Genomic DNA, 19,723 nt, shown 5'->3' on the forward strand with positions numbered 1-19,723 from the left:
TCTGAAATAGCAATTGCGAGAAGGGTAATGGTAACTATATAACCACCAAATACTATATTATGTCGGTGTAACCAGGCAATGGTATAAGTTTTACCACCGAGTTTACAATGATTTTCTGAATAGTACAAACTTCATTTCAAAAATTACTATAACAGTCATGCAGCTAAACATATTCAATAATGCTACCAAATATCACAAAACCACTTACCGGAATCTTATTAGAACAAAATTATAACTAACGCAACCACATACCTCCAATTTTCAAATTTTTTCGATACTTTTTTTTTTAATTGTTGGTAGTTTGTAAACTTTTTCAGTTACGTTATTGCCAGGTCTAATTAAAGTTTATACGCTATTTACACCTTCCAAAAGATGAATTTATGAAATCATGCATAAAACGATCCTTGGTTTATGGTCAATAAACTGAGGTGGTAACCAATTGGCCTTTGCCCTATTAAGGGTTAAAAATTATTTCGGTATTAGATAGCCCATTTATCGAGGAAGGCTATAAGCTATATTATATCATCACGCTAAGACCGACAGGAGCGGAGCACTGTGGGTAAAATCGCGGGGCACAGCTAGTATATAATAAAATTCAAAACACGTACTCTCTCATCAAATGAGATGCAAATTGACTCATCATTTTGCAAGCAATTAACAGATGTTTAGATCACGTGACGTCGAACACTATAATAGAGCTTACATATTAATGTTGTGTTGATAATTTATACATAAAAACCTTTATACACTACATTTTTGGGTATTTTTTATACAAATATAAAGTCCGATAGTCTCCGTTGAGTTAGACATTTTTAGCGTAAAAGGGTGTCTAAGTAAGGTTTTAGAATATGTAACATTATACTACCTATACCAAAAGAAAAAAAAGTAAAAAAGTGAAAATAAAACGTGAAATAAAAATGAAGTCGCGAGCGAGTGATGGCACGAAGAGGGTCGGTTTTGAAATATTCAAGTAAAGTTATAAGCTGTAAATCTGTTTTGCTATGTTTGTACTAGCTGTGCCCCGCGGTTTCATCCGCATTGCTCCGCTAATTGCTCTTAGCGTGACCATATAATAGCCTATAGCCTTCCTCGATGAATGGGCTATCTAACACCGCAATAATTTTTCAAATCGAACCAGTAATTCCTGATATTCACGCGTTCAAATAAACAAATTCTTCAGCTTTATAATAAAAGTATATGTAGTGATACTATGAACTATGTTTAGTGCTAATTTGTCCCCATTTCCATCCAATAAGATGACGGTTTTATAAGTTTTTTTATGGTCTCGATTAGTAATCAGGCGTGACATCAATTGACCTAAAAACTACTTTTTACCTCCCGCTACACGGTTTTATCATTCTTCTATCTGTAATATCTATTTTTATAAATACACTTTCACAAGGTTGTTGATAAAAGTTAATTTCAACCATGCATTGAAACATAAAGTCTACGGATAACATATTATTAACGTATTTCAGTGTTATTTAATATTTGAAATGACTAACCTTAATATCTTAATTATACAATGATATCATTAACTTTTGTGTACTTGAAGTTACAAAAACACGTTATATTTTCTATTAAATAAATATTGTGTAATACAGATAATGGGTTTCATGATATCAGCAAAGCACTCGCTTTTAAAATAATATTTGAACAACGTTTTATTGAGAATGAAAACTACACAACAAACAAAACGGAATGTTGAAATTTTATGTATTATTGAAGTATAAAGGCTTTTGAATATTCCGTAATATTTTATGTTAAAAATCTAACGTCAAAGACAGGAATACTATAAGATGGTATAAGTCGTTCTGAATTGTTAAATACAAAGTACACTATAATTCATTTGTTTGCTATTTGTCTATATAAATAATCTATGAAAGTTAAGATCACATAGAACTTTAAGGAATAGCTATGAAAAAATGTATTTTCAAGAGCGTGGGTTGGCACAAGCTTTTACCTTTTATAAAGCTGATTTATTATAATCTGTAGGCATAGTCATAATACATTCAAGCTATAAAATAAATACTAGATAATATCTTAAAATTTCTTCCACTCTATTCTACATCCACAATAATTATCGTGGAATTCAAATGAATCGCCTAATCAAATATAATCGAATAGAAATCTTAATATATATAAATCTGTGACACAATGTTTGTCCTCAATGGACTTCTAAACCACAATAAAATTCGCACACCATGTGCAGTTCGATCCAACTTGAGAGATAGGATAGGTACTTTAAATGTCAAATCGTTTTAGAGAAAGCGGGCGAAGCCGCGGGCGGTAAACTAGTAAGTATATATTTTTTTACAAACTGAGCTTAATAAAAATACGATTCTGAAACTTATGATTTCTTACATTTTATTCATTTCAATCTATAACCATTATTCCAACGTTCGTCCTTATGTATATTAAATCCGTAGGAATAATTTGCTTTCTAACATCAAATTATAGTTTAGAGGTAGAGCGAGTTTAAAGTCAACATGATTATGAGAAGTTAAATATCAATATTAGTTATACATTCACATAGGTAATAGGTATACAGAATAGATATAATATTATAATTTCATATCATTTCACTGATCAATTTCATGTCAAGTAGGTGTTCAACCTTTTTTGCAGACCGAGCTTTTTACTTGAAAAAAGCACCTGTTACAGGTTAACTGCGATTTCTGAGATAAATTTGCTTTTAAAATCCTACGTTTTTCTTTGGCTCTATATATAAAGGTCGAAGCCATGACCACACGGTTATTATAGCGTTTACAAAGAAAACAATCATATGAAGATAAATATGGCTTATTATTAAGTTCATTTCAGTCATAATTTCAGTAGTTTTTTCATATCTATCTGATTTATTTTGGATTTGGTTTTACTCTTACTCTTGCTACATAACTGTTTTGTTTAATTGTCTTTGTCACTTCTAAACTTACTCGTAATATAACGCCACCAACCCATAATATAATCAGGAAACATTTTTCCCGCTCAAGATAAGTTGGTTGCACGCTCCATTATCATGTAATCATTTTACCTCGATTATCACAAGATTCAATCGGACTGCGTCTCTTTGATTATGTCAAGCTAACTAGATTATGTCTCAGGCTTTCACTATCAAGATTATTATCAACGGTCTGGCTGAGGGAGACGCTATAGATGGTCTGTTAATTCTCTTGCAACGTAATACAACGTGTATTGTTAAGGGGAAGTGAAAGATAAATATTTTTTAAATTCAATTGTGTTGCTAGTGCACTAGTCTTGGAAATTTCATTGTTGTTTACAGTACATGAAGGAAGATAGATTCTTATGGAAAAACCTAATTTTTAAGTAAGTTTCGTGCGTCTTAAAAGTTAACTAGATACCAACCCGGGTTTTTAGACTATTATGATTACGATAACGACATAAACTGCTATTTATAAAAAATTGTATTCTTATTAACTTACAATTCAAATCCCCATGTATTTGTTCGTCTGTGGATAACAAATAACATTGCAAATTAAAGTTCGAAGGAATTATACGAAGAACTTTTTTGTGATGAAGTACGTCGGTACCTTTTATTGCGTGACTGTTATTTCAATAGACAGCTAAAAATATTTTCTTAAATTTATTTTATTGCTGCTCCACAATAAAATTAACTAATTTACAAGGCTTTTCTAACCTTTAGTAGGTAATCTTTACGTTAAATGACAGGTAATCCTGTTTCATAGAGCAGCTTCAAGGTACAAGTCCGAGACGGGCCGCAGACCGCAAACTGCAACAGCAAACTGCAAGCGACAACACTTGTTTCTATGAACATCTATGAATCGCTGCGCGTTGCGTCTGCAGGCAGCAGTGTCGCCGCGCTTAGAATCAATTTCATAGATGTTCATAGAAACAAGTGGTGTCGCTTGCAGTTTGCTGTTGCAGTTTGCGGTCTGCGGCCCATCTCGGACTTGTACCTTTAACCAACAAAATGTCAACTAATGTTATGATTTTTATACTAAAGGCGCATACATTACGATATTAAGGGCTGATTTTTCAATCCTTGGTTAAAACTTATTCATCGAATAACGTATTAAACTACCATTTCAAAAATGTATTCTAATCGTCCGTAAATGACAGTTACAGGTAACATTTTAAAATTTTCGTGTAATACTTTATTGGACGGATAAATTTTAACTAAGACATATAATCGGTATTCGATTAGCATTTGTCTTTAATATTGATTGTATGTAATTATATTCTATTATCAAGATTAATTTAACGTTGGTTGATGATAATTGCACATTTTCAATACATTCAAACCTACCTTAAAACGCGAGCACACTTTCTATGAAGTGTAACAACATAATAACATTTTCTCTATCATAAGTCATAACGTACAGACGCATTTCCTCTAATAAAGTAACATAATATCTTACCAAAAATTGTTCCTCTGCTTGAGCTCTCATTTACGTTCATTAAATATAATAGACAGATTACTTCCTTTATTCACTCGTTGCTATTTTAACTTTTACGTTTAAAATGGATCTCGCTTAAAACATTTAATATGGAAGGTAGAAGTTGGCTAATTTTATAAATATTAGATGATTATGAGTACATAATCTAGACATCTTTTTTATTTAATTTATTTATTAAAAGGAACGTAAAAATAAGCTTAATGAGCGGAAAAATTTGTTTCTTTATTTTTATAAGTAACTTTTAAAATCCATACAAACGAATGTAAAAAACTAAAACATTTCTCATGTCGCGAGGGTTGGAACGATAAATCTAATTTAGCGTTCTAATGAACAGAGTTATCTCTCCATTCGCAATTTTTTATGGTAAATTTCCTTTCGTTGATTAAATTGTAACTTATTCAATCCTCTAAAATTACGTTATACTATTCTTATTCGTTATACTTTTCAAACGACTTCAAAAAAGGAGGTTCTAAAGTCAACTGTATTTTTGTTTGTTACCTCAAAACATTCGACTGGGTATACCTATTTTGATGATTCTTTTTCTTTAGAAAGGTTTTACCGATTGGTTTCATTTAAATTTTGTCCAGTTCTGCCCATGTGAAGAGATACATATAGAACAAATACTTTATGTATATAAGAATCGAGTATGTAGGCACATCTATAACTAAAATATGAGTAAATTATTAAATGATTACGTGTATGTGCATCCACACGCCATCCATTCATTATCAGTGTAATCTATAGTTAAGCATCACATATTCATTTGTAGTATTTTCAATCAAGGCTTTACCGAAATTATGAACATTTCGCTCGATATATCCATTGTTTACTTTGCTGTTAATGTTGATTTAATATTAAGTAATATGGTATTGAGTATTGCGTCTTTGTGATGTTAGCGATTTATTTTATTGGTTAAATATTTATTGATACTATAATAGAAAGTATGTTTGCTACTTTGGGATGCTTATAAGTTGTAAGAACGACGACATTCTTAATTTAGTGATGTGCAAGTGTACTTCATTACACGTGGAATAATAAATAAGCTTTTTACTATTTCTATAACGTTATGCGCGAAAATGAAGTTGGCTCATTAAAAATAACGACTGGAATAATGACGGAAAAATAATGATCGAAAATCATTAAAAATAGTAACATACAAAAAAACTATACGTAAACACTTAACCTGATACCATACTATAGTACTATAATATTATAGGTACAGTACAGTCTCTAAGTATGGATTTATTCAATTGAGAATTTCGTAGTCCCGGATAACAAGGGCTTACTTAGGCTTACCTTTTAGTCGCTTGTCTTTATTTATCATGTCTATATAATTATTAAGTTTCGTTAGTTTGTACGTATAAACTGTCAACTATAGGAAATTGTAATATCGAAAAGCTTTTAGCGACATGTCATGCCATAAGTGGCTGTTATCTATAGTATTAGATAAAATGTGATTATTATACATTGTGATTAACTCAGGTACTTCTGACGTCAATATATATTTTATTGATGTATTATTACAGCTTTGAATATGTTAGCTAGTTTATATAATAATTTGAAAATTTTTATTATTACTGCTATAGTTATTTTGAAGTTATTTTTTATTATGGTATCGATCTTTGTTATTATCGTGTGCAGATTTTTATAAGTCGTTAATTAGGTAGGTACGTACCCATACTTAATCCGTCGTGACTGGATTAAAATATATAAATAAGATTAAGCAATTAATTGAGGCTATTATAGTAGGATAAGAAACCTGTCTATTGGTTTGGAAGTGTACTCTAAGCTCTAAATTAGGTAGATAAACACCGTAATTTTCAACGATCCTATATTTATCGTTTTTCATGATAAACATACACGTCATCATCTTAGTCATTGTTAAGGTCATCACATTTCTCAGGTTCATAAAAGATTTGATTAATAAATTGTAAATTATTATGGAATTGCAGGGACATTAATTTGATCAAAATCTGACAGATTTCAGATTCGTATTTCAGTTACTAAAATACAAAACAAAACAAACACATAAATTTACGTCCCGTATTTTGATATTTACTGTTATGACACACGGGCTATCTAAACCAAATTGATATACCGATGGAAGGTCTGATTTACTATCCAGATGATCCAAATTATCAGGCACTTATTATTATTGGGTCACTTATCCATTACGCTCATAAAACTCATATATCGTACATTGACGCAACCAGATCACATCAATCATAAATCACCATCGTTATCTGAATAAAAATAATGCAGTGCAAACGCGGCTGTTCAAAAAAATTGGTGCAGATTCTAAATTAATGCGTTGCTCAAGTGGTGTGGTGCGCAGGACGTGTGCTGTCTCCTGGACCGTTGCTTCCAATACCCTCGTCGGAGCGCGCGCGACTGCGGCTGCCAGTTTGCACTGCTACACGCGGCGCCCGATGACCATAACCAGGGCAGCTAGCGGAGCCCTGCCCGCGCTAGGCCGCGGGCTTGTCCCCTCTGCAAATGCCGGTGCGCCGGTTGCGATCACCAAGTAAGCTCAAACTCGCTTACTAGTGACTGTGCCAATGCTATCACGCACGCTCAAACACGTTTTTTGCACAGGGTTGTATCTGCGGTTGATAGACTGAGACGCGGCATCGCGTGATCTCCGGCACGCACCTTTGAAAGTTTGGAACTGTGATTGTTATTTATGATACTCACTAATGGAAGTTTTGTAGCACATCGAACTTTTTGGCACGTTTTAAATGCGATATTTACTTTTATGTGTTGTGGTAAGGTGTTATAGGAACATATTTTGTAAGTCTCATTGGAAAGTTTTTTAACTTTATCAGACGTATACCTATGATTACCGACCATGAGACTATAATGAATTGATTCAATCTATTTCTTTTATGTCGTCGATTATTACCTTCAATCCATTAACAATCGTGAAATCCATGTTTTTCTTTTGTTACCAATGATCTCACAGAAAGTATAATTAAAGTATATTTCTTTGTTTTTGAGAGTGGTTATAAATAATTTTCATTCATATATCCGTATTAAAACAGAACGAAAAGGGTTAATTATAGAAAAGCATAATATTAAAAAAAGAAACCACAGTTCAATTTGGAATAACTATTAGTTCCGAATTCCGATCCGTATGAGCAAATAGAAAACTTTATTGACTACACAGATGGTTTAAAATTAATCGCTGACTTTTAAAAGTAGGTATGTTAAAAGTGTGGCGTGCAAAACGTAATTATGCATCGTAGTTAGCGTTAAGTGGAAAATGCATTTAGCGCTATGTATCATACTTTTGTCGCAGTAAATTAAATTTACATGCAAGACCTTCGTTAGTTTTTTCTAAGTATTTATGACGCAATTTAAAGAGATTAAAGCTAGTTTGAACACTTCCTTGTTGCACAATACGACTTTAAAAATTGTCTAATATTGGATATCAGCTTTAAATTGTATCTATAAAAAATAGTAGCAGTTTTAGTAACAGACGTGAAAAATAAAGCTCATAACTTCTGTAGCATAAAATAAAACGTTATATAACTTTTAAATAATTGTAGAATGTCACCTTCATCAACGTTTTCCATATAAAACTATTTGTAAATGAAATATTACGTCATGTTGTAATTTGTAGACAGCTGTTAGTGGATTATATGTGAATTTAATGTTCTATGGGTCAAAGCCTAGCCTATTTGGCTAATAGCACCGTCCAAGGTCTAATATTAGCCATAAAACGTTGGATATTAGGAGTTTTCAGCTGAGATTAGTAAATGTACACATGTCCTGTTTGGGCACAATTTTTATGACTACTTATCCTTATTTACTCAAAGTAAATTCCTTGTATAAATATTTAATGCATGTAAAATTAAAGTCAATTTTCATGAGGGTATGTAGATTGTAGGTAAATTTAATAAAGTTTACTATAATTATTAACACAGGAAGAAGAAGAAAATATCTGTCAATAACACCTGTATTTTTATTTACTTCATTAACCCTCAATCATTTTTGCGACAAAATAATATTATTGTTTCCAATACAGGATATGAATGAAATCCAAATTGCCAAAATTGTCTTAATTAATCATTAATCCAGCCATTTCATTTATTTGAGTAATTTCGTATTTCAATTACCTTCAAACAATAGGTATTATTCAAGATTAAATTTGGAGGTTGTTTTCCTATCATTTGACTGCGTAGTACGAAGGTACGAAGCCAAATATACTAATAATTTATTCATCAAATGTCGTGTGATTACAAAGACCTTAAAACATCTGTCGAGCGTAATTATTTCAATTATTAAACGTGTTGATTCAAACTTGTATTGTAAATTATATCTTAATGTGAAGGAAATTGAATTCGTAATACAGCTGAGTTATATCATAGCTTGTAATATCTTCTAAACACTAAGAACATAGGTAAATTAAAAACTAAGTACCTAATAAATTCTATACATTTCTCTGTTTTAAAATATCTAGCTTTATTTACGTCAAGAAAAATAATATATTTTCAGTATATTTGTATGTTGGACAACGTTGAATTTACTTTTAAAAATATCTTAAATATAAGAAATACTCCCTAAGTGCTTAAACTATAAATAAAATTTATAGCGCATAAGACACAAACTTAAATCCTTAACGATTACGATGTTAACGATGCATGACCGCCATATTGTAAAGTTTTGGTGATAATTTTGCAACTTGTTCCAAACTTATATATTGTGTGAACAATTCTATCTAACCCAAGGCTTATTTACGAAAGCTTAAGGAACAATAATATTCATTCGACTATATTGTGTATATTACAAGATAATTATAACAAAGTTTGGCTTTATTTGGCTAATACGATTTTTGCACAATGTTTGTTTACACAGAATCTGAAGTCACTGGTTTGGGTTTTATTGCATCCTCATAAATGTGCACTACCATCTTCATGGTTCAAACATTATCATATTATGAAAATCCGTAAGTCAGTAAGTCATTCTTTTATGTAGATAATTTGGTGTTATATATCAGTTTGTATTGAAAACTGAACACGTATTTTATTTTGAAAATCACACAAAACTCATTGTTCCATAAATTCAAGCATTTTTGAATGTATTATTTATACACATATACAAAAAAATATACCTTATGGCTTAATCTTTGTAGTTAAAAAAACGTATTAACTCTGTAACAATTAAAGCAATGTGAGTCGTTAAGAGAATAGAAATGCTAAATATTGTATTAGTTCACTCACTTGATTTGACGCAAACATTAAACTAACGTAAAAATAGTTCCATAGTCTTGTGACGTCATTCTCATCTCATTCCTTTCTCTCCCTAGCACATGCGGTGGTCACACACGCACACACAAAGCCTGGAGTGTGAAGAGCGTCTGTTGGCGCGCTGCAACCGGCCACGTGTGAATTCCGCCATCTTCTTTTCCGCGGAACCATCCGGCTTTGGCGCCTTTGATCCCGGCGAGTTTCTGCGCCGACACGGCTCGCAATCGAAGCTGTGTAGGAAAGCAAGGTATATGTTATAATAAAACTACCTATATTATGTATTAATACGTGGTCTAGACTCTAGATTGTTGCTTTGAAAATAAAGCAATTAATGATTTTTAGAAAGCACCTCTGATGATGAAATATATCTAGTATAAGCTTCCTCTTAATTTTAATTTTAGGGCGAAATGTTTAAATAATCACATAATTTACTTTGTTATAGATCTGCCGACAATATACCTCTTACAAGTATGAGTGATTCATCAGAAAGACTGTGCAAAGCGAAAGCACCTAGAGAAGAAACGATAAGCGAAGAAGGAAAGTCGGACGACAGCGGTAGTGTTGAAACCGTAAAGCATTTTGGCCTACCTATTCTGTCAGTGTCAGGCCCGTCCCCTCCAGATGAAGACTACGATCAGATAGATGAGTATCTGTAGCATTTCCAAACAAACTTCCAGCTTAAATATGTGCTGGAGAAAATGAGGCCGACATGGCCTAGTCCCGCACAAAGCCCTATTCCGTTTGAATAGGACATCGTCATGGCACTGAACGACGGCTATATAAGACTATGCAGTGGTTTCTTATTAATATTTGAACGGTGTTCTAGAACATTTTGTTTGCAAAATGAACTTTCGCTTGTGGACTAAAATGTGTGTCTTGCTACGGGACCATAGTTAAGCAGTGTGTTTTTTCAAGTATCTGTAACTTTTATTACTCTACATACAATTTAGATTATAAGAATGGATAATCAAAGTTTTAAATTCACTTTATTAGGATGTAAGAAGTGCACAATAAATTCATTTAATAAATATTTCACAGTGCCACTAATAAATATCGTCATTCTTGTAAAATTAAAACATAATTTTATTACTTAATGTGTATAATTTGAATTTGCTGTGTAGGGTTTTTTACCAATTTAGAAATATTATATGCATTTAATTTGATTACTTAGACATTAGATAAGATATTTTATATGCTGTAATCCAAGATTATATCACTCGTCTTTAAGAATTTATCTGTCTATCAATATAAAGTCATATACCTTAGTAGAATAGGATTGATGATTTGAAGGTTGAACTTTGGTCCAATGTATTATGTATTATCTGCACACAAGGTGTTTTAGATCGTAAGGTTTACAGGCGTTAGGAAATAACCATCGAAATATCCTTTTTTCTAGCGAGAAGCATAAGTAAATATCCATTTGGAATAAATTATTATAAAGTCAATTAAAGTCTTGTAGTATACTTCTCTGAAGGTGAGACTATGGCTCTAACAATACTGTATGTATAATTTTAAGTAGCATAATTATAAATATTTCAAATCAATGAATCGGTACTGGTGTTTAGGGACCAGATGGATGGGTAGGAAAGGTAACGTTTAACCAAAATGGAACGAAATTTACCTGATAATATATTAAACAATAGGTACCACTTTTTAAATTTAAGACTTATTATTCCCTCCACTATTTTTAGACAACGCGAATTTAGTAATTCGTGTACTTGCACATTTATACTTCAGTCATACTTCCTTTGTTTCGATCACTTCAATTTAGAAGTTGTGTTGAGACGTCTTTTTTATTTACTGGACTTTTATTATCTGGTACTATTTAATATTCTAGATTTCTTTTTATCTTGAATTCATAAAATTAATTGAATATCTCGTATTATTGGAGAATCGTGTGAATAGTTCGGTCTAATGGCATTTTTAGTGTGGCTATTATATTTATCTATAAATATATATAGTTTGTATATGTCTGTAGTAAACTTAGCAATAGATATTATGTTTTGTTTAAAGCTCTAACTATAATATTTTTTACTTTTAGATCATAGTTTGGTTTATATTGGCGTAATGTGTATAAAGTGTGTCTTATGTAGGCTACAAATTGGAAACCTAAATTGTAATAAACTCTATTGTAACAATATATTAATGTATCGTTTATTTAATCAATTAATATACAACTAGATTTCTCGATGTATAGTAGATGTTATCTTGTGCCAATCTTAACATTACTATCTCCGTGTCATAAATGTGAGGGTTTCTAATATTTGACTGGATTGGTATAATGTAAGTACTTACCTTAATTTTGGTACTTACTAAAGATCTTTGAGGATGTCTGTTATAATTAACAACTCCATACATTTATTTTAGGTTAAGAAAAGAGTGTACGTAGCTTTTACAACATAGATTGTGCGTTTATTTCGTATCTATAGGTATCTAGTGTACATATCTACACTTATGCTCATAGCTATTGTAAAATACCTAATTCGAAATTAATTGTAATATTATTATTTACATACGACGTCTATTTACTATCACGATGAAATAAAATATTCGAAAATTATTATTGCATTTTATTTACTCCCTAATCCCTATAATAATATGTAAAACTTTTACACTACATTGATCTCTTTAGTTTGGCACATACCAGAAATTAAAATTTAAGACATATATCAATAAATAAATGTAAGCCCTACATACAACAAACAACCTCTACATACAAATATTCGTAAAACGTTGTAATCGTTAAAATTTGAAACGGCAGAAAGAGTTTTCCATTATAACATAGTTAAACATTCAAGTTTGGCCTTTTAACGTATTTGTTCGACTATTTGTAGCCAATAGGCTTTCCTGTACGTATGTTTTATTAGTCCGTTAATAGTTTATCGGTATTGATTGTTTTTCAGCCTTCGATTCGAAATGTTTTCTATTGTGACGAATGTGTGAACAGCTACTACGTAGTATGAGTAATTGGGGACGGTTATTGTGAAAATATATTGTAGCTTTTTTCGGTATAAAAGTATTATAATGAAATGAAAATGAGTTAGACAGTGTTTGGTTTGTGTAAGATAGTAGGTATGAGAAAGAAATAATGAAATAGAGCAATCAACGTACATAATTATTTAATGTGCACGTTAAAATTAACATTAGAAAGTAAATATTATATTAAATAAAGAATATTATTCATTTTACTTCAGACATGAATAAAAAAAATGAAATACCAAATGTTGCTAAGCGTAAAACTCGAGAATGGCTCTACGGGCTCTACCAATTCAGCATTCTTTATTAATTGAAATATATGTTACAAACCTAAATTCATATTAAAAAGATAAAAATATTTCCATGAAGCTATTTTATTCGATCAAAAGGCGATTATCATCTTCATATTTTACTAATCTACGTGCAAATGACGACGTCCAACCGCCTATAGAATGGACAGACCACAAATTTCCTGTTCGGAAATAAAGTCGGTCATAACGGAATGTTCCTATAATACAACTCATTTTCGATATCGTATGGTAAACCGAGTCAATATTACAGTGTGGTTTTGGTGAATACAATATTGCTCAGAATATGGACGTTTTGTATGAATAAAAGATGTTACGTGTAAAGTTTTGCAGTTAAATGGTTTATGGATATTTTAATCTATACATATAATAAATCTGTAGAAGGGTCAATTCTGTACATTGAAAATATTGAAAAAATAAATACCAGGGGATGTTACTGGATCGATACCAAACCCAAATATGTGATTAAAAAAATTTTTGTCTGTCTGTCTGTCTGTCTGTATGTGAAGGCATCACGTGAAAACTAACGGTTCGATTTCGATGAAACTTGGTATAATTATTTGGTTCGATGAAACTTGGTATTATCCTGGGCGTAAAATAGGATACTTTTTATCCTGGAAAAATGCGTAGAAAAAAATTTATCTTAATTTTTCAGCTTTATCCATAGACGTTGTTCTGTAGAACCGCGAACACACGTTGCGTATGATTATAGGTCTAGCCGTATTTGGGTCCAATAGATATTTAAAAGGCATGGCATGCATGGCATTGTCAGAGTTACTCAAAATGGAGAAATAAACCATCCACGCGAAGACCGAAATCCGCGCGGACGGAGTCGCGGGCGGAAGCTAGTTCATTAATATGTAATGTTTTCCGTAATATTTGCCGTAAAACTTAAATTCTCTTTATTAATTTCTTAAGCCTTTTAGACTTCTTATAAAAGCGCTTTTAATTTAATAACACTTATATTATGCAGTGATACTAAAAATATATGCTGCTTTCAAACCGTACTAAATAAAAGTGTATTTTTTTAGTAATTTCACATATTCATAGAAACAATGATATCTCTTGACTGAAACTCAAATGTCATAAAATACATTCAGATATTCAGAGGACAAGTAAATAGCCATAACTCGTTTTATATATTACTTCAAAGCTTCAGACTTATAATAATAAATGTTTCAATTAAATATACACAAAAATGTTTAACCAAACTGTCACCTATATTGTGTCTTCAAAAAGCAGAGATTTTATGCTGCATCATAAATCATAGCTCGCCGGAGAGGTGCCGCATATCTACGTGCCTATAAATCCTCAATAAATATTTATGTTCGTATTTATTGCCTGTGAAATTATTGGCTTTTGAGATACCTATAAATTTTGCTAAACGTTCGATTGTTTTCATATTATGAGCTTGGTAAGTACACAATATGTTAGTTAAATTGTGATTAATGTCTATAAACATTATTACATTCACATTTCTTTTTGATCTTAATACAACGACGATAATTAAGTACATTTTGTGATTATATAACGATGCATAAATTCAATCAGTTAGGTACCTGCATTTATCAGCCTTAGGATATCATAATACAAGAGAAAGTTTAAAAATAATTTTAGTTTTAATGACTGTTCAGAGCTTTTAGGGTTTCCGATCAATATTATATTCGGTTCACTGTATAAAGCATAAATCCTTTATTGATATTTTTTCTTAAATAAAGTAATATCAAGAGTTTTATCGGAAAAGTCTCTTGTAAACAAGCCAAATCATAGCCTTGAATATTATAGACACCAAAACGAACTATCCTATTTCATGTTTGTTTAAAATTGGTACAAATTTCTGCCAAAACTTTTTGATTGGTGTAGCTGTTGTAATGAATATAAAGAAGCAAATTTTACGGTAAAAAAAAACCTTATTTAAACATGAAAAACCGGCCAAGTGCGAGTCGGGCTCGCGCACAAAGGGTTCCGTAGCAGCAAATATAATAAATTACAGTTAAATCAACCTATCTCAAAAACTATAAGAGATACTTTGATCAAACCAAAAATCGTTGAAAGAGTTAATTAGCATGCATCACCTCTATTTTTTTTAGAATTTTATACCCCGTAGTTATAAAAATAGAGGGGGGGGGACATACTTTTTACGACTTTGAGAGCTGATATCTCAAAAACAGTTCACTTTAAGAAAAATGTTTTTTAGAAAACTTTATATCATTTTAAAAGACCTTTCCATTGATACCCCACACGGGTATGTACATCGAAAAAAAAAATTTCATCCCTCAGTTACATGTATGGGGGGCCCCACCCCCAATTCTTTTTTTTACTATTTAGTGTCATATTTTTGTAGCGGTTCATACAACACATATTCCCATCAAATTTCATCACTGTAGTACTTATAGTTTCCGAGTAAATCGGCTGTGACAGACGGACAGACGGACAGACGGACAGACGGACATGACGAAACTATAAGGGTTCCGTTTTTGCCATTTTGGCTACGGAACCCTAAAAATGAAGATAGACGTATTATATCGCTTCGTTGTAATATTAAATCAAATCGTAGTTTAACCAACAAGGCACGAAGCCTTGGCCTTTGATATTCCACTATAAATGTTTGAAATTACAATAGTTCATTAGCATACTCGCGATGGTAGATAAACACAATATAACATTGTAAATATTCTGTAAAATCAAGATAGAGTATACTTGTGGGTGGTTTAGTTCGATTTAGTTTGACATCTTCGTAGACTTAAATCTTACAGCCGAAAAAGGAGTGGTAAATCAATCTTGTCTTGGTTTTGTAATTTATTTGTAGTGTTTAAGACGTTTACGCGATGTAGGTGTTCTGTATAATGTAGAGTATAAATTCACTTAAACGAATATGACTCCATAAGTTGTTGGTAAAGTAAACTAAAAGATAAAGATTATTAATGCTTCAAATACTACATAGAAATCCCGTGTTCAATATATTAAAAATCTACGAACTAACAATATGACAACTTGGAAACATAATAATACATATCATTCACAAATAAATGTAGTCTTCGTTCTTCTTACTTCGATTAAAATATGTGCTATTAAAATCAAGTCAGCCGTTGTAGAGATACAGAAGTTTATTATAGATGCTTGAGGTTACTATAAAAAAATATATTTTTTTCCTTTTTGCGTAGTTAATAAAAAAATTGGAAACACCGTACATAATGTTTTGGGTATAATCATCATCATCATCAGCCCATATACGTTCCCACTGCTGGGACACGGGCCTCCTATGAGGGTACAGGCCATGATCCACCACGCTGGCCAAGTGCGTGTTGGCGGATGACACATGTCGTCGAACTTTTTAATTCTTCGACATGTCGGTTTCCTCACGATGTTTTCCTTCACCGTTTAAGCAGTGGTGATGTTACAATATGCGCAGATAAATTGAAAAATCAATTTATTTCCTGCGCGCTCGCCTGTTCTCGAACCACGGACTTATCGATTCGAAGTCTAAGGTCTCACCACTGAGCCACCTCTGCTATTCAATGGTATAATTATAATTAATATTGGGTATAATAATCAGTATGAAATATGATAAAATTCATACCAGTAATTTAACCCATACTAATCTCCAATTCTCGTAAAAGGCTTACAAAAGGTATGTACAAAATCATTAATAATTAATCTGAACGACGAACGAACAACCTGTAGACAAAAACGTAATTTTATAATTAAAATTATTTTAATCTTTATTTAATTATTTGTCAGAACAATTTGGAAAATAATATAAAATTCGATCATGAGGCGAGAATCGAACCCGTTTTCTTGCACAAGCCTTCAACGTCATTAATTGTACAAATATTAATCGTGTTCATTTTATTTACAAGCGATACCTTTCCCTTCATTTAAAATTCCATTTTTTATAGAAATATGACTATAATGATCACCCTTTTACCTTTAGAAATTACACGATAGCAATTTAAAATGTACGCTCGACCACGCTAGTTGTGTTTGTATCAATGTAACAATATAATATGTAAAAGTAACATCTATATATTTTTCAATTTTAACTCCAAGTAATTGGGAAATTAAAGATTTTAACGGATTTTAAACGCGATTTATTCATAATATTAGTATCTCGATGTTTCGCACACTTTGTGTGGCTCGCTTTATAATATAAAAATCTTTAATTTATTGATGTATAATCATAGTTGCGTAAAATCAAATACTTTCAAGATATTGTTGAAAATTGATTGAGTGAAAAAAATAAATTCAATTTTTAATGACAAAGCGTATGATATAGTCCTATCAATGGAGGCAATCTCTTACAGGCAACGCAATAATACTACTATAATAATAGTACAACACTATAAAAATTTATTTCTAATAACTATAAAATTTCAATATTTTCAACGTTAGTTCAGTGTAAATGTCACATCGATAAAAAATTACTGAACTTTGTACTTGGCCCTTAATGATAGTATCTTTCTATTCTATGTAAATAAATAAACGAATTAAGACCTTTTGCTCGACCATAACAATAACAACGCATCATTAACTATTGGAAATGTCATAGAGTAATGCCCTTTGCCTTTTTATAAAATTGATCTAAATTAATCTTTACCTATAGAATAAAATCGTAGGAAAGTCAAAACTAGACATAGAACATTTTTTTAAAGAATACTTGAGGCATGATCTACAATCGATATCGAAGCCTAAAATATAGTTTTTAGTATTTTTGGCTTTGTTTGTGTCTATGTCCAGGCTAAACTAAGAAAGAAAAAAAAATGCGTCTGGAATTTTATAAGTATTTTTTACGTACTCAGCGTATGCAGAACTATAACCTCCTTTGAGCTTAGTATACCAACAGTGGGACACCCTGTATAGTAAACATGGAACAATCTAATATTATATTCTACAAGTAATTACAAATAGAGGATCGTACAAACCATTCCAAGGATATATTATAGGCCATAAAGGCTAACATTGGCAAGGAAATTAAAGGATAATGGAAAACATTAAACACAATACCTGCAATTGAATGTGTTCGATCCATATAACATCCCCTTTTAACCTAAAGCTCAGGGTTAACGGTATAGAATAATAAATAAATTGTCTCTAGAAAAGAATTAGCCAATTTTTACAACACTATATTTTACGTGTTGTTTGAATTTCGTAAATAAATCAACTTTCATGTAGTGCATAAAAAGTCGAATGTTTCGGAGTGAAGTGAAATTCACTTTTATATTTAGGAAAGGATATTTTCGACAACATAAAACTTGGATTTTGTGAGCAAAAATTTGAACTTTATGCTGTAAATATCGAGATACAATATACGTATTTCATATTGAAGCAAGTCTGAAAATTTCCAGAATAAAACTAGCTTACTAGTAAGTAGTTAATCTACTTTAATTAAAATAAAAAATCTGCAAATAATACTTTTTATTTAACAGAGTAAATGTCAAATAATTTTATTAGCGTGGTGTGCGATACATCCATACTAATATTATAAATGCGAAAGTAACTCTGTCTGTCTGTCTGTTACTCAATCACGCCTAAACTACTGAACCAATTTGCATGAAATTTGATGTGGAGATATTTTGATACCCGAGAAAGGACATAGGCTACCTTTTATTGCGAAATATGTATCACGGGCGAAGCCGGGTCGGACCTCTAGTATTATATAAATGTAAAAATTTATGTACATGCATGCACAAAGAGGAATCGTTTCGTAATAATCATATTATTTAAACAGACATTTTGAGTTAATTTTTATTAATTTTATTTTATAGTCAATATAATATTAACATTCTTTGTATAATAAAAACACTCCTAGAGTACTCCAATAGTAGGTACATAAAACATTATTGTAAGAATTTATTCTTAAATATTCTTTAAAATTCAGCTCTCGATAATTTCCCAATCTTTATTACATTACTCCAAGCACTCGTTATCAAGCACAATAAATATCTAAAAATATTTTTATGGCAATACTTAAGGATCGTTACCAAAATGACACATAAAGCAGTTATAGTACATTTTACTGGAGGCAATTAACCGCTTTCTGGACCTAGCACTTTGGTTCTACCTTTATTACCCTATACCACTTGAGATTTTTATTAAACTCGGATTATGTAAGGAGTGCAATATATAATTTAAGGTATGTTTAAATAAATAAATTAAAGTAAGTAATGTATTTTTTGAAGTAATAATAAAAAAATGTGTGCGTGTACACACGTAAGAAGTGAAACTTCTTTATGACCTTATTTTTCAAAAAAATAATTTACTATATGCAACTTTACAGAAATACGTCAAATCACGGGTGGTAGGGATAAGAAAAAGATGGCGCGTACCGGAAAAATGTCACGCGTGACGAAAAAATGTTACACGAAATTTTTTTCCAACCCTGATAAAGAAGTTTCACTTCAAAAATATTTTTTTTCTCATTGTATTAAGGATTATCTATCTACTTAGGAAATACAATGCAAAGTATAATATTTTTTTCACAATAATACTCGTAAAATGTTATAAGAAACTCACTTTCATCTGTAATGAAATTATATTTATGCCTTTACGTACACGATCATTTATATAAGCAACAACTACCTACATAATAAAAACACAAAATATACGCTCTCATAAAACGTTGCGAAGTATGAGTACGAATAATAATGAAGTACTTTCTCACCTACGTTGTTAATATTATAGAATTCATCTCGTAGCGTCGTAGCTTAATGCAGTCTACGTTGCTACGAATTATGCTACGACATGTTATGTA

At 31.2% G+C, this 19,723-nt stretch overlaps 1 protein-coding gene across 3 annotated transcripts in view; it reads left to right on the top strand.

The window, feature by feature from the left end:
- LOC123696165 overlaps positions 1–12,248 on the top strand; it is a 71,272-nt gene extending 59,024 nt beyond the window's left edge. For all 3 annotated transcript variants that reach the window (XM_045642219.1, XM_045642221.1, XM_045642220.1), the window contains 2 exons: positions 9,748–9,935; positions 10,131–12,248. In XM_045642219.1, coding sequence (XP_045498175.1) covers positions 9,748–9,935; positions 10,131–10,344 — 402 coding nt within the window. In that variant the 3' untranslated portion in view covers positions 10,345–12,248. The remainder of the gene's footprint in view (positions 1–9,747; positions 9,936–10,130) is intronic.
- The last annotated feature ends 7,475 nt before the right edge of the window (positions 12,249–19,723 follow it).

The sequence above is a fragment of the Colias croceus genome, chromosome 12, assembly GCF_905220415.1.
Source record: "Colias croceus chromosome 12, ilColCroc2.1".
Classification (NCBI taxonomy): domain Eukaryota; kingdom Metazoa; phylum Arthropoda; class Insecta; order Lepidoptera; family Pieridae; genus Colias; species Colias croceus.